At 36.1% G+C, this 21,670-nt stretch overlaps 1 protein-coding gene across 3 annotated transcripts in view; it reads left to right on the forward strand.

Moving 5' to 3' along the window:
- Positions 1 to 265: 265 nt before the first annotated feature.
- Positions 266 to 21,670, forward strand: part of LOC145558180 (uncharacterized) — a 28,874-nt gene continuing 7,469 nt past the window's right edge. For 2 of the 3 annotated variants that reach the window (XM_081619331.1, XM_081619330.1), the window contains exons 1-7: positions 266 to 617; positions 3,917 to 4,085; positions 4,561 to 4,871; positions 4,952 to 5,072; positions 5,777 to 6,479; positions 6,677 to 6,761; positions 7,478 to 7,574. In XM_081619331.1, the coding sequence (XP_081475457.1) occupies positions 4,666 to 4,871; positions 4,952 to 5,072; positions 5,777 to 6,247 (798 nt within the window). In that variant the 5' untranslated portion in view covers positions 266 to 617; positions 3,917 to 4,085; positions 4,561 to 4,665 and the 3' untranslated portion in view covers positions 6,248 to 6,479; positions 6,677 to 6,761; positions 7,478 to 7,574. The remainder of the gene's footprint in view (positions 618 to 3,916; positions 4,086 to 4,560; positions 4,872 to 4,951; positions 5,073 to 5,776; positions 6,480 to 6,676; positions 6,762 to 7,477; positions 7,575 to 21,670) is intronic. The other variant, XM_081619332.1, reaches the window with a different exon arrangement.

Raw genomic sequence — 21,670 nt, forward strand, 5'->3', positions numbered from 1 at the left:
CATGCTCATGTGACTAGCCTCTACTCCTGCATCATTATATACTATAACTAAAGTGACTGGCTACATATTGCTAACCAATTTGAGCAAAAGAAAATTACAAATAAAACGCAACCAATTACATTAAGTCATTAACACGTAACTACGACTAAGTACACACTAATCACCGATACAAAATCACATTGGGGACCCGCGAGCGCGCGGGCCAACAACTAATAACCTATTTAAAAGCCCCAACGCTACTGCCCTTCCCTGCCCTTAGCACCCTTCCCTAATTGACCACATTGCTAGGGGTAGTTTGGTTTTATCGGGTTGCCCATTTCTCTCTCCTGCTTTTGCTCCTCTCATCCTTAGTTCCTCACTCTTCTCCTAAGCATCCTCAACTCACTCTTCTCCTAAGCATCCTCAACTCTCTCTCTCTCTCTCTCCTCCATTGAAGCGCACTATGAGTTCTCCATTAAAGCGCAAACTGGGTTCTCCATTGAAGCCTAATTTGAGTTTTCTCTCCTCCATTGAATCAGTTTCTGAAGCGCACTTTGAGTTTTCCATTAAAGCGCACTCTAAGTTCTCCATTGAAGCCTACTTTGAGTTTTCTCTCCTCCATTGAATCAGTTTGTGAGGTATAATGTTTTTTCTTTTTTCTTCTTTTTAATAATCTTATATAAATCTCACCATCTAGGGTTTAATTTCACTCTATCGTTGATTTAGTCTAATTAGGGTTCTTCTTAGGTGGATTTCATGTAATTTTTGGACTATTTTTGATGAAAGAGTAGTGAAACTCTGATGAAGTTGGGTTGTTTGTGACTTTGCTCTTTCATTGATTTTTACTTCCAATTCGATTTTTTTTTTTTTTTTTTTTTTTTTTTTCAGATTTTATTTGCTGGTGAAGTAATTTCTTCCCCTTTTTTTATGATCTGGAATTGATTTATTTTTAGGTACAGGGTTTTAAAATTCTTTTGGTTTATTAATTCCAGAAATTGAGCTTTCTTTAACTTAAATTTTCCGCGAAGTCCGCTAATGTTTCTGGCGAAGAAAAGGATGCTTGGGTTTTCGATGGTGTTGAAACCCTTCTCTTTAACTTACCTTATTATGGAGCATGGATACATGGATATGAGCACATACAGTACTGATTCTATTGCCAATTTGAAGATCTGGGTTTTTTTTGGTTTGGTTTTGTTTTTCTAATGGGTTTATGTTTAGAATCTTTAGATGTGGATTAGTTATTCTAAGCTGTGTTTTTTCATGTCAGTTCTGCCTTAAAAAAGTACTACAAATGCTATAATAATGTAATCATGTAAGCAATTATGTTTTGCCTATTCATTGTTATGTACTCAGTATTAGTTTAACTTGTATAATGACGTTCTTTGATCATCTGTAAGGATTAGTTAGGCTGGTCTTATTATTACTATATTCAGAGTACATTAAAGAAAAAAAAAAAAAAGCAGTCTTATACAATTATATACTCCATAATTCCTTCTAAGTTTAAGGATGTGTTTGGTTTGTATACTGTGTAGTGGTGTGAAATAAGTATCTTGAGTTAAAAAGAATTCTTCTATATACTGGAGTAGGCTTTCCCTTTTAGGTCACACTGGGAGTTGTATGCTGAGGGGGTAACGAAGAAAATTAGAGAGAATGATAGTGAAATTAGATGGTGGTCTATAGGATAGATTATGTAGTGAGCAATAATTAAATGAAGAAGAGAAGGAAGGGAAACTACAACCCTCGTTTTAAGGGTTAAACATTACCATAGTGTGGTAGTGGGTAACTTTTACCCCCAAAATTAAGCTATTAATTACAGTAAATTTGATATGTTTTTGGAATTTTGAGACTTGAATCTTTGTTCTTTTTGTTTATTGAAATTCTAATGTTATGATGTAGGATAATTCCCGAATTTTTAATGACAAAATGGGTTTTCATTTTTTTGGCGTATTTTAAAAAATTAGATGGTATGTTTATGAGAAGATTTATCTTGATTATCGTTTTGTTTTGTAATTAAGGATAAATAATAAAAAATTGAACTTTGTTGGATCTTTTTTGATTTAGGTGCTTTAGATTGAATTCCCTGTTTAAAAATTGAAAATGGTTAGCCTGAATTATTGAGTGAATGTTGTTTGGGCCTATTCTTTCAACCTACATTATTTGCATTAGGTGTACCCCTTTCATTCGGAAATATTAACTGTCGTTTTTAATTTTGGGATATCCGAAAAAATTTGTCGCCTTTCTTGTTGGGATGTTAAGTCCAACAGAATTGCCATTCCATTTCGACCTCTTTTAGGTCAAGTGGTTGATTGTTTAAATTTCCCTGAACCGGTTTATGGTTTCATAGACAAGGATAGGAACAATGCCTGTGTTCGTGTTAAGACTGAGGATGGCAAATCTGAATTTGTATTCTTTGGTGTGGAAGCTAATACAATGCAGGAGTCACAGGAAAGGGCGGCTCAAAAAGCTGTGCAGAAATTGATGAGCCAGTTTGGGGTGCGAGTGAGTGATTTTACGTCTGACAGAGCGAAAATGTATCAGCTATGTAGTAAGCTTTTTAAACATAAGGTTGTTGAGTTGTGTTCTGAGAAAGGATTAGAGGTGCCTACTGCACAGAGCAATTTGGGCAAGAACCCTTCTGATGATGTTGTTCATGTGACGATTAACTTTGTAGGCTTTTTAGGTGTTGTTGTTACAAGAACTGGAGTGCATATGTGCATATATAGTGATCCCTGTCAGATGTGAGTCCATTAGAGACTATTTGGGTGGAAGGTTTGGGTTTTGTGGCTTGGTTAAAACTTAAAAGTGACTTGCCTTCATAATGGAACTGAAGTGGAGTGCATATATAGTGATCCCTGTCCTGAAGTAAATGGTGCAATGCAAAAGGCTGCTAAGAGAGCTGTTCATTACTTGGTGACTAAGTATAACCTAGAAACTATAGATGCTAATTATGGTGCTGCTTTGGAGAAGAGTGCTGCTTGTAGTGCTTTAAAGGTTAGATTTTATCAATTAAAGAGGTGCTTAGCTGCCAAGGAAGAAAAGTTTGCTGATGATGAATGTTTGACTCCTACTTCTGAAAGGTCTCAGATACCTAAGGTTGGTTTGCCTCTAGCTGCTCCAATGAAAAGACGCTCAACAACACCGTTAAGTGCTGCATCTTCTTCTAGCGTTAGAGTTACTGAACCTTTGGTTTCTGGAATACCTGAACTAGAGATTGTTTGGAAGCGTGCGAAGTTTGCTTAGGTTATTTGAAGTTTTGGTTTATTATTTTGGACGGCACGATCTTTACCTGATTACAGGTGTCTAGGTTTAGTATGGATATATGCCTATTATTATTTAGGCCTTTTGTTTCTACTTTTGATTTATAAGTTACGTCTGTGAATTGTGCTTGTTGAAATATTCCAGTAGGAACTACCCTTGTATGCTGCAGCTGAAATATAATGTAATGTTTATTTTGAATAAATAAATGGGTACACCTTTTGGTTTGCATAATGATTCAGGATAATCGTATAATCTTATTGTTGATTGCTTGGCCTCTTACTTAAACACTGCTTTTGGATGTTTTTTTATATATTGTATCAGCGTTCTAATTTCAGAAGCAATTTGTATGTATAGCATCTATAATTTTGCTATTTTGCGTATTGCTTACAAATTACTCCCAAAGAGGGTTCTTTAGTAAAATTCTACAACATAAATGCATCCAATTGTGGTTTGATTATGGACTAAAGTAACAGAGTTAGAGCACCTAAATACGATTTTTGGATTGAATTTTTCAGTTTAATGTGCATACGAATGTGGGGGAACAGAGAAAGCAAGAAAATGTTAGAATGTAGGATTAAGATTAGAGGAGATAACAGGATGGCAGGATGATGGATTTCAGTAGCTCTATTATATATTGAAAGACACGTATTGTTAGTGATGAGACTATTTTTTTAATCAGGTACAAAGGAATATAGTAGATTGGTGGAATTCATCTCGGTTTATTTTGTGACATTGAAAGTAGTGAGATATTGCAAATTGAAGCTGGAATTAGTGTCGAAAATTCAGGAATTGTTGCTATTGATGCTTCCCTAATGGCAGGAATTTACTCCAAAAAATTACTGGAACAGGTAAACATCTATTTTGAGTTGAAAGAGATGTGTAGCTTAGTATATGAAATTTGTGAAATGTCCTAGCAAGTTATTTGTTGCTTCATGAACCAAGCTGATTTATTTATATCTTTTTTCTATGCAGTACCTTACCTTTTTTTTTGCATTTAAATCTTTTGCGGAAAATTGCAAGAAATTTATGTTTACTTTTTTTAGTGAGGTTTATAGAATGTTGTCTATATAAAGAATATCATGTCACTTCCCCAACATTCCTTATGAGTTGACAGCAGAGAGGCCCAAGAACATTATGTGGATTTAGTTCTAAATTTTGTTATAAATTCATGTACACTTTTATTGTAGATTATTTAAAAATGCTGCTCCTTTAAAAAAAAAAATGATAATAATGTGGAAAAAACTGCATTGTTAGAAAATCTAATATTGGTTTCTTTTACAGTAAATGAATGACTAAAATAGAAGTTACAACTGTTCTGTGCAGGTTGTTGAGGTAGCTTGAACTGCAGCAGTGTGATATGGGTGAGTTTGGTAAATGATGTGATGTCAGAGATGGGTTTTCTATTTGTGCTCGTTGCTATATTGATTTATGTGGATCGAAGTGACTATTGAGCCAAGCAACACCTTACAAGAAGAAATTCTGTGGATCAAAGTGACTATTGGGAATGCTGAATTGGAAAAGGTGAATGCTTATACCGGCTGTTTGAACTGCTGGAGGAAACGCACCAACCTTCCTTTGCAGAAACGCTATCCTTGCCCCGCTTGTTCACACAAGGAATGCATCTGTACTGAGAGGTATAATATCAGTGAGCTTTTACATCCATCTCGATTCCTTGATATTGCAATTAACAGCAATTACTTTGAAATTGTGCCAGAACAACGTTCAAATTTGAAGCTAGCGACGGCACAGGAACAATGGCCTTCACAACATTCAATGATGACACAGAGAGATTGTTTAGAAAAACAGCAGCTGAAATCTACGCCATAAAAGAAGCGGTAAATTAAATGTTTCTGTGGAACTTATATGTTTACTTTAACCTTACAACCAATACTATTATGATCTGAGTTTTGCATCATTATAAAGCGGTGGCCTATATTGATTTCGTAATCTATTTATTTTCAGATATGGTATATTTAGATTTTTGAAGGTGGAATTATATCCTTGTAGCTCTTATACCTTTATATCATAATCTTTTACTTCATGCTTGCTCTCTCTTTCATGTCATGTCAAATTTGCATCCATATTTCTTAAGTTGTGTGGCCTACATTACAGTTCAACAACACACTTTCACTCTCTTTTTACACTTTGAATTTACTGTCAAATGAATGAAATGATACCTTCTGGACTAGACCAAGTAAAGACACTTTCTACAGTATTTGAATTATATTCACACATGATTGTCTTGCATGAACTCTTCCCCCTTATTTTCTTTTTAGAGGATTTTATTTTATTATAGACTTTCCTCTCCTTTTCAATTTTTTCATATTTCCTCCTGATATTGTAATTAAAAGCACAAACATAGTTAGACCATTTTAAATACATTGTTATAAATGAAATCTGTTTCCATTTTAAAGACATTATAAATGAAATCTGTTTATAAGGCAAGGTATATAAAATAGTCGGTACACATACTCTATGTGCTTATTTCATGCAAGTTCCAGAATACCCATAATACTTTCACTTTCATAATTGAACGCAGGATGATCACGACGCATTCAAAGCTATCCAAAACATGCTCAGCAACACACCGTTCTATATTAAAGTTGGGCCTACTCGGCACTTAGGTCAGAATAATGTGCTAGAGTGGACTTTCAAGAGAGTCAAGACAATTAAATTGAAAGAGAGTCTTGACACAGAAAAAGATATCCAAGAATCTGCTACCAACTCCAATCAAGGAAAACAAGCAGCTGAAAAACATGCACAGCACACCATTGTATCTGGACACTCTGAACCATTTATTCCGACCCCAAAAATGAAGAAATCTTCAGAAGAGCAAACACAAGAAGGCCCTTACACTGAAATAGCTGCATCACCTCAGCAAGATACTGAAGCTCTCCAGCGCAAGAAATCACTAGGCAAAGCACTATGGAATCTGAAGATGAAGAAGGCGAATTGCAGCTACACCTATCATAAATTGGTGCAAAGAAAAAGCTTTGCTTTGGGGGAATGACTCCGAAGAAGCACACTAGAGATCAAAAACCCGGGATTTCTCTAGGAAGAGATGATGTTGATGATGTACCCGAGACTCTGCAACCTCAACAGAAGCAAGACATACCTGTCATTGTGAAGACTGAGAAATTGAAAAAGGCGTCTGCTGAATCCACAACCAAGGAGATTTAGTCCCTGAAGCGCTAAGAAAATATGTAGTAAACTAATGAAGCACTGAAGATCATCTAACTAAGGTGCACTACCTATACCTCTTTTGAATATTAAAACTTTTGCTAGGCTATAAATATATGGATTTATTGTTTTATATCCAGTTTGATTTAGGATTTCTAATGATTTTATAGATTACCTAATTGATTAGTTTAATTTTGTTTTTAGTTTCTCAAATTTTATTGATTTAGGGTTTCTGATGAATTTTTCTTTTGGTTTGTAGCTTATCAGAATTGTGATGAAAGTCGGAATAGGTATGCGAGCAAATAGATGGAGTTTGGTTGAATTTGGAATATGGCACCAAAATGGTACTGCCTCATTTCTTCTACCTATGATTTTCTTTTTAGATTAGTTTATTCTTTCAATGTCATTATTTTTGTCTGTTTTTGTTGGATCTGATTTTGTTTTAACTTAGATTTTGTTTTTGTTGGATCTGATTAGTTAAATCTTCGTCAATGGTTTGTTTTCGAAAATTGACAGTCTAAGCTTCAATAGCATTGTTTCTGGGTTTTTCAAGAGCTTCAAACTCAGATTTTTAGGTGGTTTCGGTTTCATAATTTTGTTGATTCCTAATTTTTGTCAATGTTTTCTATTGTTTTATTTTCCAATTATATATTGCTAATTATAGCATAAAAATCCGATATAATTGGTGGGTGTTAGTTGCAAATAGAGTGGTGGGTGTGGGGTAAAGATGCATTTGGTTGATTTCAGAATTGAGAAATTTAGGGGTAGATATTTGGGGATTATAGAACTGCACTAAAGGTAGCATCTTTATTATGGAGATGAGCTTAGAGTTAGGAGAGATGGTATTGTTGAGAAATTATACACAAATTGTCATGTAGTGTGTAATATATAGGGTGAATGTTTACTGGTTAAGTCTTTCTGATAGCTGGTTTGCACTTTTGATGCTGACTCTTCCAAAGTTCCAATTGCTTGGTGACTAGAATCATACATAGTAGTTAAACTATTAATTCTTTAACCTGGGAGGCTGAAAACAGAAAACATTTTCCCATGGATTTTGTAGAGTTTCTTCATGTGAAACCAGGAAAAGGGGCTGCTTTTGTGAGGACTAAAATGTGCAATTAAGTGACGGGGAAAAGACCTTTCGAGCTGGAGTCATGGTATGTTTTCTGAATGGTCAATTGTTTTTCATGGCTGTGTATCTGCACATCTGGTTTTTTCCATAGCTTTTCTGATCCTTCGTAGTGAGGGCATTGGCACTGCTTTGTCACGCGGTTAAGATTTAAAGGTCAAACAAAATGACTAAATTTTAATAAACTATAAGGCATCACAAATCCATAACCCTTAAAAGCCAAATTCAAGGGTGAAGGTAGCATTTTTTTTTTTGGTTTTCCTTATGAACAGTAAAGTACCGGTTTTGCCCTTAATTTATGCCTATTTTTTGCTGCTTTTTCTTATGAATAGTAAATTCGCGTTTTTACCCCTTGCCTTTTCTTTTTTGTTTTTGTTTTATTTTTATTTTTGATTTTGTTTTTCCTTTTTGTTTTACTGCCTTTTACTTTTAGTCGGTGCCTTTTCTTCTGTGGTCACTTCCTCTCCATTCATCTCTCCTCTCTCATGCCTCCATTTTCTCTCTAGTTTTAACATTTCTCTTGGCAAAGCTCACATCTCAAAAATAGAGCTTACCTCTTTAAGGAATTAGGTCAAGGGTTACTTGCGTGTTCTGTCGGGTTACTCAATTAGGGTTTACTTGAGGGGGGGGGGGGTTACTTGGTTAAGGGTTACTCAGGGGCTTTAGGCATGGATTACTCGAGGGGTTACATGGTTAAGGGTTACTCAAGGGGTTCACTCGAGGGGTTACTCATGAGGGGGAGGGGTTACTTGGTTAGGGGTTACTCAAGGAGTTCAGTCATGGATTAGTCCCTCGGTTGAGGGAGGGTTTACTCGATAAGGAGTAACTCAATCAAGTAACCCCTAACCAAGTAACTTAAGTAACCCTAGCAACTCGAGTAACCCCTGACCAAGAAACTTGAGTAATCTCGGCAGCTCGAGTAATCCCATACCAAGAAACTTGAGTAACCCTTGTTGCATGGCACCACGGTACAACAAGCTGCATACAAAAATTTATGGTTTTATAATATAAATTATACCAGCTTAAAAAAAGTCCGAATTAAGTGCCAAGAGTTTTACCAGCCATAATGACTAGTCAAGTAAGTTCAAAAGAGGCATAATGATCTAAATGAATACCACATTAACTTATATTCGTTTTGATACACTACAGTTACCTTCTAATATAGCAACCATTTTTATTGAATACCTTTATTCATGACTATAGTCCAACATGTACACATGCCACTTATTAAACTTCAATATGGCATGCAAAACCATATGTGTAATGGCCACTGACAATTGCTAGCTAATTTAGATCAAATTATCTTTCTCAAAACTTAACTAACTATCCAAACTACATACATTACTTAACCAATGAACTTTATCCATTCATGGTCATTTATGACATTCTATGCAACAAGTTCACATAGAATAAGCACTAAGTATACTTCGTTTTTACTCACTTTCAGAAATGCTAAAGTAATACACTAAAGTATAAGTACTATATTCCTTCTTAAATAACAAAATAGATATCTACTTACAAATTCTTACGCTATATTCAATGAGATTTATAATAATAATTAAATCAAATCAATACATATAAAACATGCAATTCTTAGAATTTGTTGCAATAACACGAACTTTCATGATACATGTAAGTCAATTATACATATTGAAAGCTATGCAATAATAGTTATTTAAATTGTTGACTTATTTGAACACATAATAATATGTGATTAAAAACTATGCTTACATGGGAAGCAGTGTCAAACATATTTCGATTTTAAAAGACTTGTCTTACATATGTATCTTGTAAATTCAAACTCAAAATAATAATAGGTAATCCAAATATATTTATTTAGTGCTTCCTTGTTAGCGTCTTAATTTTGATTGGCAAAATGGTGTCACGCAACGCGTGCGGACCACCAAACTAGTTAAATAAATACTATAATAATAATATTGAAAAGATGCTTACCCCGATAGAAGGAAAGGGTGCTTTGCGCGGAATACTTAGCTTGGGCGGTGGCGGTGGCGGTGGCGGTTGAGCTACTCCTTTTTTCTGTTGAGGAGAGCGAGACTTAGGGTTTTTCTGTATCACTACATTTTAAACTACATTTTACTGATACTGTGACCCTCAGATTCAGTAGTTGTGTGTGACTTGAGTTCCGGGGCATTGAAATCCACAAGAGAACCCTAAGTCGGCAATCATCAAATGTTTGTCGACATCCATTAGGATGTTTGCTGAGTTTAATCTCGATGCACTATGTACATTCTCGAAGATACGCCACTCAAAAGAGAATTTGGAACAACCAATCCTAAAATAAAAAATAATTAAATTGATTAGAAATTAAAATTGAATTTTAATATTTTATGTAATTAACTAGAATTACCTTAATTTGATCGGAGACAGAGGCAATGGGATCTAATAGAAATTCCACTTGTTGCAAATTAGAGGCGACATATTCCATAACTAAACACAGATGATCTTCAAAAACATAGACAGTCTCCAACCTAAATGTAAAACAAATTAAAATTTCAATTTAAATCAATTCTAATTTGAAAAATGAAAGGTTTCTACTCTTTTGATAGAAAAATAATGTGCATACTTAACAATATGGGGATAGTTGACGTCATATAATAGAGAGATTTCTCTATTAAGCTCTTTTGTCAATTAGCCTCCTTTTAAAGACATCACATTCATTCATTGCATACTTACAATTCTCCCTTTTAATAAGAAACACCTCTCCGAAACCACCGATCCTTAACGATTCAAGAAACTCCAATCCATGACAATTAGCCTTATAAAAAAACAAATGTAAATATATTTAGTACATTAATTAAATATTATAATAATAATATTGAAAAGTTGCTTACCCCGACAGAAGGAAAGGGTGCTTTGCGCGGAATTCTTCTTTTGGGCGGTGGCGGTTGAGCTACTCCTTTTTTCTGTAGAGGAGAATGAGACTTCGGGTTTTTCTATATCACTATATTTTGAATTACAATTTAATGATATTTTTAAACGTCTATGACCATTAGATTCATTAGTTGTGTGTGACTTGAGTTGCGGGGAATAGAAATCCACGAGATAGCCCAAAATCTGCAATCTTTAAATTTGTCAGCATGTATTAGGATGTTTGTTGGCTTTAAATCTCGATACACTATGTAACGTTCATGGAGATACGCCACTCCCAAGAAAATTTGGAACAACCAATCCTAAAATAAAAAATAATTAAATTTATTAGAAATTAAAATTTAATTTTTATATTTTAGGTAATTAACTAGAACCTCCAATACATGAAATAAATTTTGATTAGCAACACCTTTCCAAAACCTCCAAACTCTAACGATTCAAGAACCTCCAATACATAAAATTGGCCTTATAAAAAAAACAAATGTAAATATAATTAGTACATTAATTAAATACTATAATAATAATATTGAAAAGATGCTTACCCCGACAGAAGGAAAGGGTGATTTGCTCGGAATTCTTAGCTTGGGCGGTGGCGGTGGCGGTGGTGCCATTTCTTTTTTCTGTTGAGGAGAGTGAGACTTAGGGTTTATCTGTATCACTACATTTTAAACTACATTTTACTGATATTTTTAAACGTGTATGACCATTAGATTCATTAGTTGTGTGTGACTTGAGTTCCGGGGCATAGAAATCTACGAGAGAGCCCAAAATCGTCAATCTTTAAACGTTTGTCTTAATCCATTAGGATGTGTGCTGGCTTTAAATCTAGATGCACTATGTAACGTTCATGAAGATATGCAACTCCCGAGAGAATTTGGAACAACCAATCCTAAAATCCAAAATAAATAAATAAATTAGAAATTAAAATTCGATCTTTATATTTTAGGTAATTAACTAGAATTACCTTAATTCGATCGGAGTTAGAGGCAATGGGATCTAATGGAAATTCCACTTGTTGTAATTTAGAGGCGACATATTCCATAACTATACATAGATGATCTCCAAAACATAGACAGTCTCCAACTTAAATGTAAAACAAATTAAAATTTCAATTTAAATCTATTCTAATTCGATAAATGAAAGGTTTTTACCCTTTTGATAGAAAATAATGGTTTTTCTTAACAATATGGGGATGGTCGACGTCAATACAAAGATTTCTTTATTAAGCTCTTTTGTCACTTCGCCTCCTTTTAAAGACATCACCTTCATTGCTTACTCACAATTCTTCCTTTTGATTAGAAACACCTCTCCGAAACCACCAATCCCTAACGATTCAAGAACCTTTCTTTGTATACTACTATACTCCATCCGAATACAAATGAATCATTTACCAATTACTAGTCACAAAGTTCATATTATTATCTTCACTAATAATATTCCACAACTCTTTCTTCTTAATATAACAGTCAAATCGACATGTGTATTTTCCAAGACATAACTGACCATTTAATTTTATACGATTATGTGCCTACACAACACTTGTTAAAACATTTTCCTAATTCTAATTAAAATTATATACATATAAAAATACGATGACTGTTATGCTTTGTGGACAGATCGTATTACCTTCTATTCCAAGCTCAAGTCCATCCATAACACGACCTTTACCTGGAAGACATTAGCAAGTGTTAGAAATTGAGACTATTAGGGAAATGAGCTCATATATGTGTAGCATACCAAGGCGAAATTTGAGAGGATCTTTTCCAGCACTTGAACCAAAAATCTGGTTCCCTTTCTTCAGTTTACCAGTATAATGAATAGAGACCTGAACTCAGTAGTCAGTAATTAATCCAAAGCAGCCACACTAAATGATAAAGAATCAGCAAACGCTTATCAGACTTTACTTTTTTTTTCCCTGGAAGCCACTTTTCCATCTTCTTCACCAGCCTCAAGTTCCTCAACAATCAAGCCGCCTGATATTGTCCTTGTATTGCAATTTATTTTGCCACCAGTCTCTGTCAGAGGGCCAGTCTCATTTTTAGCTGGGCTTGAAAGGGTTAAGGCTCCAGTTTCTTTTCTATTCTTTCTTTTCTTCTTAACCTTTTTATCTTCAGTTTGGTGTTCATCAGTAGTATCTCCAGAAACACCTCTTTCTGCGTAAAGACAAGTTCATAGTCTTAATAAAATCACATCTGAGACATCTATAAAAGACCACAAGCAAAAGCCAAGCATGCAAAAGGAAATACATAAGATCTTTCATGCCACAATTAATCTGAGAATGAAGACAAAGAAAACTAGAAATGTGTAGCCTTGCGCCCTTGCCAACTAATAACCCAAATTGGGAGAAACAAAGGTGTACTAAAAGCTAAAGAGTAATTATGGACTTTTCAGCAATCTAAAGCCGTGGGAGCAGGCAATGATATGCAGTGATGAGCTACTTTTCATTTACTAAACAGTAGGCATATACAACAAATTCCAGTTATTATATGAATATATGATCATATGTTCTAGTATTTTTATAAAAAAAAAAAATTAAAGTATTCATTTTAATATTATGGATCTCATTTGTTTCAAAAAAAAATATATTATGGATCTCATAACATTACAACATTTTCATGTCCCTTCACATTTTCAAGATTTCGTGACTCAAGTTTTTGTAATCAAGTTTTCATGCTTATCTACAAACATAATTTACATAACTTCCTCTACTGATGGATAGTACAACACTAACAACACAATAATGTGTCCAATTAAATTTTGAACTGTCAATTAAGAATGTTATTGTTATGTATTTAGATACTCTAAGTTGTAATTAAGAAAGAAATAAGAATTGAAGGCAAATTTGAATGCTTGTATTGATTGTTAATGGCTTAAGGGATATTACAATAGCTTAGGCTATAAACCTCTCTAGTGACATGAGGTCAAAAATCTCACAAGAGTTCACTCAATTTCTGGATGCCTTTCTTCTTACTACTACTACATACTTGTACTAGAGATTGCTAATGGTCAAAGGTGACCTTAAGGCTAACACATGTGATACTTAGCTAAAAAAAGACATAGTAGAAGCTTGGCTGCTTTCTTTCCTTTACTTCTTCTTAATGGGTTTCGTCTTGTTGCATAAGAATGCTTGTGCTTGCTGCTGCCCCTAGTTGTTGTGCTTGCTTGCTCCCCTTTTTGCGCCTCGTGTACACCACCCATGGTGGCTGACTTTTCCCTTTGACCCCATTGACTCGGTCCATAACATCACCTCCCTCTTTTACCTTGACCTTGTCCTCAAGGTGGAAAGTCGGGAATCGATTGTTGATAGCATGAAACTCTTTCCAAGTGGCTTCGAATTCTGGCATCCCTTCCCAACAAATGAGTACCTCAAGTGTGGCACAAACTCCGGAGAAACTTGCGGCGGAATAGTCGGATTGACTGGCTGGCTGCCGACAACCTTTTTCAATTGCAAAACGTGGAAAACAGGGTGAACGGGTAGTGCTAATTTGTACGCTACCTTGCCCACCTTATCGATTAACGAAAATGGACCATAGAATCTTGCTGCTAACTTGTCGTAGGGTTGTTTGGCCACTGATTTCTGCCGCTACGGCTGGAGCTTGAGATACACTTCCTCCCCAATTTCGAAACTCACATCCCTTCGCTTCTTGTTGGCGTTATTTTGCATTACCTGTTGTGCCCGATTCAAATTCATTCGCAATTCATCTAGCACCAAGTCCCTCTCTGCCAGTTGCTGTGCCAAACTCGCCACCATTGTAGTGTTTTCTGCTAACCTCCATAATTTCCGGGGATCTCTTCCATAGACCACCCTAAACGGAGTCATCTTTGTTGAGGTGTGCGGTGATGTGTTGTAAGAGTACTCTCCCACGACACCCACTGAGGGCTCGAAGCAAAACATCGGAGGTAAACTTCAAGGCTTTTGTTGACAATTTCGGTCTGAGGGTGGTAAGATGTGTTGCGCTTGAGGTGGATTTGAGACGGAACAGTTCACTCCATAATTGCTGATAAACACCCTATCTCGATCAGAAACATTGGTGGTCGGAAAACCGTGAAGCCGCACCACCTCCCTAACGAACATGTCTGCCACCTTTAGTGCCGTGTAGGGGTGTTTTAGCCCAATAAAGTGGACGTATTTAGACAGCCGGTTGACTACCACCAGAACGGAGTCGATTCCCCTTGACCTAGGCAACCCCTCCACGAAATCCATGGAGACGTCCTTGCAAATTGCTTCCGGAATTGGTAGCGGTTGCAATAGCCCGGCCGAACACATGGAGGAAGCCTAATTCCGTTGACACACGTCACACCGCCGGACAAATTTGCCTTCACTCTTTCTCATCCCCGGCCAAAACCACTCCGCGGCAAGGCGGAGGTAGCTCTTCATTCTTGCATGACAGAGCATCTGCAACTCGGTTCGAAGCTCGGGTTTGTACTAAATTTCAAAGTCGAAACCCACCAAATTTCTCATCTAGAGTCACATACTTGAGGCTTTGTTGATCAGTCCGAATGATGAACGATCTTCCCAACAAGTACTGGCGCCACTTAGACACGACCAAAGCTATAGCCATAAACTCTTTTTCACAAATTGACCTTGGCCGAGCTCGAACTCCCAAGAGTTTGCTAAAATACGCAATGGGTCGGTTTTTTTGCATCATGATCGCTCCAACACCATACCCCGAAGCGTCGGTTTCCACCACAAACTTCTCCTTGAAATTTGGCATAGCCAAAACCGGGGCCGAAGTCATGGCAGCCTTGAGTTTCTTGAATGCTTGGGTAGCTTCACTTGACCACCCATAACAATCTTTCTTTAATTGGCTAGTAAGCGGCCCCGCAATATGGGGCATAATGAGCCACAAATTTACGGTAATAGCCCGTAAGCCCCAAAAATCCCCTCAATTCTTTCAGGTTTTTTGGAATTTCCCAATCAAGGATAGCCTTGATTTTCTCTCCATCCATGGCAACTCCATTTTTGGAAATCACATGGCCCAAGTAGGCCACCTTCAGTTTCCCGAATTCACTTTTCTTCAAATTTGCGAATAGATGGCGTTCTTGTAATTTTTGCAACACCAAACGCAAGTGACTCTCATGTTCCCCTTCTCCCTTACTATAAATGAGAATATCATCAAAAAATACAAACACGAATTTTCTCAAGTAAGGTCGAAAGACATCGTTCATGAGAGATTGGAAGGTTGTCGGGGCATTAGTGAGCCCAAACGACATCATCAAAAACTCATAGTGACCCTCATGGGTGCGAAATGCCGTCTTGTGGGTATCTTCGGGCCGAACCCGAATTTGATGGTAACCCGATTTGAGATCCAATTTTGAGAACTTTGTGGCCCCATGAAGCTCTTCAAGTAGCTCGTCAATCACCAGTATCCGGCACGGTTTCCTTGTTAAGAGCCCGATAATCGACACAAAACCTCCACGATACATCTTTCTTCTTTACTAGCAAAACCGGGCTAGAACACGGACTAGAGAATGGAATTATGATCCCGACCTCAAGCATCTCTTGAATTAACTTCTCTATTTCATCTTTTTGGGCTTGTAGGTACCTATAGGGCCTCACACTAATTGGGTTGCTGCCCTCCTTCAAATATATGGCATGTTCATGGCCCCTATTAGGTGGTAGCATAGCCCATTAGGCATTTTGAACACCATATCAAACTCCTTCGGCAAACCCATCACGTTTTTGGGTTGAGCACAACTTGGGCCCAATTCTTGATCTGAACTCCACTAAGACCCCTTGTTTCTCCTAACACCCTTAACATGGCTTTGAGCGATACTTGACATTTCTCCAACGAGGGGTCACCGGTGAGGGTTATCTGCAGCCCACCTACCGTGAATTCATCACGTGGGTCTTCCAATTCGTTGTCACGGATTCGAGTTTTTCGAGCCATTACACCCCTAGGATGAATTCGGCATTTCCCTAAGATAGAGGAACGAAATCCTCAGCCACCCTTGTACCCCCTTACAAACTCCACTCCCTTTCACCGTGTCCCCATTGCCTAAGGCTACCGAATACTCTCCCCCTTGTTGCACCGGCACTCCCTCCTGCTCCACTATTATGGTGGATAAAAAGTTATGAGTTGCCCCGGGATCTATCATAACCACTACCTCATGCCCTTTTACCTCTCCCTTTAGCTTCATCATTTTCGGGTTGGATATTCCCATCACGGAACACAAGGACACTCCCACCAGAATCTCGTAATTAACTCCCTCTTCACTATAACCTAACCCATCGTCCCGTTCTTCATCCCCTTCAAAACTATCACTCACCATCAACACACTAAGCTCCTTTCTTTTTGCACCGATGCCCTACTCCCCACCTCTCATCACAACGAAAACACAAATGTAACACCCTAGAAATTCTTCCTTTAAAATACCTGTTTTACTCTTTTAAAAATACAAAATAAGAATTTCTAAGACATTACCGCCACCGTGATAACGGCTAAGGCAATTGTCAAAGAGACACAACGGAAGACTAAATTCAAAACCATCCAAAACAAGTCAGCTCAAAGGTCAAATGAAAGTAAAGTTAGCCACCAAAGTCAAACGAAGTAAAAAAAAATCAACCTACAACTTGGAATCGTTATAAGCCCTTATTAAAACCAAACCAAATCCAAAACTTTGCCTTAGTCTCACACATAATAATAATATCATAAATAATCAAAGCATAAAACACATCATAAACTAATGGAAACTAGCATCATTCGCTCTTCACTCATGCCCTGTTATGAATATGCTTCAATACCTGAAAAGTTTATCTCTACTTATTTCTAGTACTCTCAATTAAAAATGGGTCATCATAGGGCCCAGGTAAAGACAAGGCCAATAATTGAGGTTACTGACACGGGAGCTAACCGTGCCAGCATCAAAACCACACAAAAGTGGGGAATTCCAGCGCATAATAATAATAATAATAAAAGGAATGTATAGCGTCCTTTACTCCAATAGAAGTTATGATCAAATTAAAGTCACATAACTCCCCCCATATGTTCATACTCAAGGTATATACGTTCTAAGAGTTTTGGTGCGTAATCTCTTTCACTTTACGTTATTTACAGATTATTAGACTTGGTGATGACTCTCAAACCATAATCATTCAATCAACAATAATTATTCAATCAATCAAACATACAATTTAATTCTTGAATAATTAGTGACCACATCTTATATATAATTTAAGAGTTTTTTTTTTTTTTTCCAACTTTCATTCACAGCACTCCAAATTCCCATCCTTGCAATTATTCTAGCCCTTTAATTTTTTAATTTTTTTTTTTTGAAAAAAAATAACCAATAACCACCATCTTTACTACCCATATCACTCAATTAAAATCTAGCCCTCTATTTAAAAAAGTAAAACTAAAAAATAAAAAATAAATAAAAAAAAAAACAATAACCACCCTTTAATAACTATCACTTCTACTATTTTTTTTTCTCTTAAATATATATACTACATATATCCCGTGCATGCAGGTACACTCTAGTAATATTTAATGTTGAATCCTTTTTAAATCTATCTCAGTGTCAAAGACACCTTAAAACGCATAAAGCGCCACAAATCCTATCCCTCGGTGTTAAAAACACCTTAATTGCACTAAGGCACCAACATGCAATTTATTCCTCATGTACATAGACACTTATATAGCTTCTTTCTCATGCTTATAGCATCAATAAAAATTATATGAACCATAATAAAATTTCTTTTCAATATTCCAAGCCTAATTAAACATGCAGTTTAATTAAACATGCATTCCAACATGACGTAAATAAAAGTATGGTTCATACAAACAAACCAAAATATAACTTTTCATTCCATAATCCATCACAAATAAATCATGCTTCACAATTCAATCACCAACATTAATAATCCACAATTCCAAACATAAATCTTAGCATGATACTACTTGTAATTTAATTAACCAAACCTAGCATGCTACTACATCAGCCATAAATATGCTAAGTACGCGAACGCACCTCAATTAAGCCCTTAAAGTAGCCGATTACACTACAACAATTCCCGAACCAAGTCTCCTACATAAAGGGACAATAATATTATATTAATTACCCTTGTAATCATAATTTCCAGCATCTTAAATTCACTTTAGACTACTTAAAATAATCTGAAAATTATTTTAAAACCCTTAATTAGTCTCTTCTTCAATGGGTAATTAAACCCTTTTATAAAAATCACAATTCTGCTTCTTTAAATAAAATTCCAGCAACATTATTTCATTAAAACTGCCTTAAAAACTTTATTAAAACATACTTTTATGCCCAATCAATCAATAAAAACATAAGGTAAACAAAAGCCCCAAATTAATTTATACAAGATTCCTAAAAATCTCATCTTTAATAAATTAAAACCCTAACTTTTAATACTTTATAAAATCGGAAAATTAAACACTTTATAATCCAAAATTTACAATCTTTAATCATCAAAACATAGTTATAAAACATATTAATCATGTTTAATTAAAATCAATACAAAAAAATATATAAAACATGAATTAAATTAAAAACAATGATTTACACAATAAGGAGGAGAGAAAAGAAGACCATCGTGGGTGGTGGCCGGCCGGCCGGCAGCGGCTGGCTAGCGGTGACGTGGAAGGAGGGTGGGGTGACGTGGCAGGAATGTTGGTGAGGTGGCTCGGCGATCTCGCGACCATGAGTGCGTGAACTCATGTTCACGTAGGAAGAAAAATAAAGAAAAAGGAGGAATAAGGAAAAAGGAGAAAAGAAAAAAAGAAAAAAAAGAAAGGAAAAATAAAAGAAAATAATACTTACCCCAATATGATTCTTGAGCCTCTTTGTGTGGGAAATTTTTTTGGGGTTTTGAGAGGTATTTATAGAGTAGAGAGTTGGGGTAACTTTTGGGCTCAATAAATAAATGGGCTAATTATAATACATTTGACCCACAATGGTTCAAATGAATGGTTAGGCTTATTTAAATGAAATGAGTTATTCCAATAAAAGTATGTAGAAATAGTGTACATACAATGTTTTAAACAAGGCCCAATAGTTAGTAAACGTTTAACCCAAAATATATATATTACTTTTATAAAACCTTATAATTAAAATACTTTAACCCTTTTAAAATATTTAATTAAAATATTTGAGCCCATAAAATATACTTTATAAATACTTAAATACTTTATAAAAATACATAAAAATACGGAGTATTACAATAAACCCTTAGCTCGTCGTTCTTGATATTCCGACTCCGTCAACCGTCTTTTGCCACCCGCCGTCTTGCTAGACCCTCCGTAACCTGGCAGGGCCACGTTCACGGATCCTTGAGATTCAGGTACCTTGGGCCACACCTTTAGGCTGGGTATATGACAGGCTAAATTCGTATCACCTAATCAAAAGTAATTCCTAAGTCCTCTAACTAATGTAGATAAGGAATTAGTCCACACGAGCAATCATTTATTGTTAGATTTAATTATGCGTGAGTAGTTTCCACCGCCCTCCTCTGCCGTCATCCTCGCGGTTCTAGCGGTTCTCTCCGCGAAACGTCGATTGTTCGGCTTCCTCCTCACGATGGGGTTTCCGGGGCGACTTCGGAGCGCCGACCACCAAGTCGCGCAACTCTTGTTGGAACTTTAACTGGTCCTACTTGTCTCTGGTACGAGCTATCTCGTAGTCTGTACGGAATTTATCAAACCTCCCTTCGAGTTTATGGACTACATCCTCCATCGACTTCTTCACCACCTCCACGTGAGCGCGCAACTTCTCAGCTACCTCTGTGAGTTGCGTCTCCACCCTAGCAATCCGTCCCTCTAGTTGTTCGACCCTCGGGGTTAGAGCTGAAACCATATTTTTTTTAACTGGTGTTTTCCGGTGACAGTGGTCGCAGGAACACCGCTGTGATACCACTTGTTATGTATTGAGATACTCTAAGTTGTAATTAAGAAAGAAATAAGAATAGAAGGCAAATTTGAATGCTTGTATTGATTGTTAATGGCTTAAGGGATATTACAATAGCTTTAGGCTATCAATCTCTCTAGTGACTTTGAGGTCACAAATCTCACAAGAGTTCACTCAATTTCTAGAAGCCTTTCTTCTTACTACTACTACATACTTATACTAGAGATTGCTAATGGTCAAATGTGACCTTAAGGCTAACACATGTGATACTTAGTTAAAATAGAAAGACAATAAAAGACATAGTATAAGCTTGGTTGCTTTCTTTCCTTCTCTTCTTTTTAATGGGTTTCTTCTTTTTAATGGGTTTCGTCCTGTTGCATAAGAATGCTTGTGCTTGCTGCGGTTGAAATAATAAATAGAGATGAGATAAGAGAAAGAATAATAAAATTTGTATTTAATACATTGAAAAAAGTAGTACATGACAACATATATATAGTGCAAAATAACTAAGCTATAAGTAAGGAACATGATCTCATGATCATAGATCATGCTAACATTAACCCAATACTATTATGACTCCACTAACACAACTAATACTTAATAGAGCATATTCCTATACACTATTAGGAGTTAACTAACCACTAACAATTTGAAGCAAATAATCCAACACACCCCCTTGCTTCAAATTAGATTACAATGACTATTCGATTTTCACGTTTAACCTCGACGAAATTTACTTTTGCTTTTATAGCACTTTGTTATGCACATCTCATCACCCACACAATTTTGTTGGAGCACATTATCACCAATGCCTTACTGGCTTACTTAGCACCTCCCTCCGTACACTAAACCTTGATATTTTTTTGTTGATAGGTCCTTTGACTCCAATATAGCGGTAACGACATGCTTATAATTTTTTTTCTTTGCTAAGACATCTTAAAACTTTATTCACAATAGTCTCATTAGTGATGGAATCACCATAGATTCTCATCTAACTTACAATTCCTAACACTCTTGATAAAAAAGTTTGAATAGACTCTTTACTTTGCATAGCCATACTCTCAAAACTACTATGTAAAGTTTGTAGTTTGACAGCAATCACCTTTTTGTTACCAAAAAACTCTTGTTTAAGAATATCCCACGCTTGTTTGGCGGTTGACGCAGCGGAAATTCGCAGGAAAACTTCATCACTCAATGTTGATTGGATGAAAAATAGGGCCTTCACATCCTTCTTTCGACTTTCTCAAAGACTTTGGCTTGGCTCAACCGGTGGCTCTACCGGTTCAATGTAGTCGTGCTCCACCATATTCCAAAGCTCTTGGGACTTGAACATAGTTTTCATCTTCAAACTCCACTAATGATAGTTTT

The sequence above is a fragment of the Chenopodium album genome, chromosome 9 (assembly GCF_948465745.1).
Source record: "Chenopodium album chromosome 9, dcCheAlbu1.1, whole genome shotgun sequence".
Lineage (NCBI taxonomy): Eukaryota > Viridiplantae > Streptophyta > Magnoliopsida > Caryophyllales > Amaranthaceae > Chenopodium > Chenopodium album.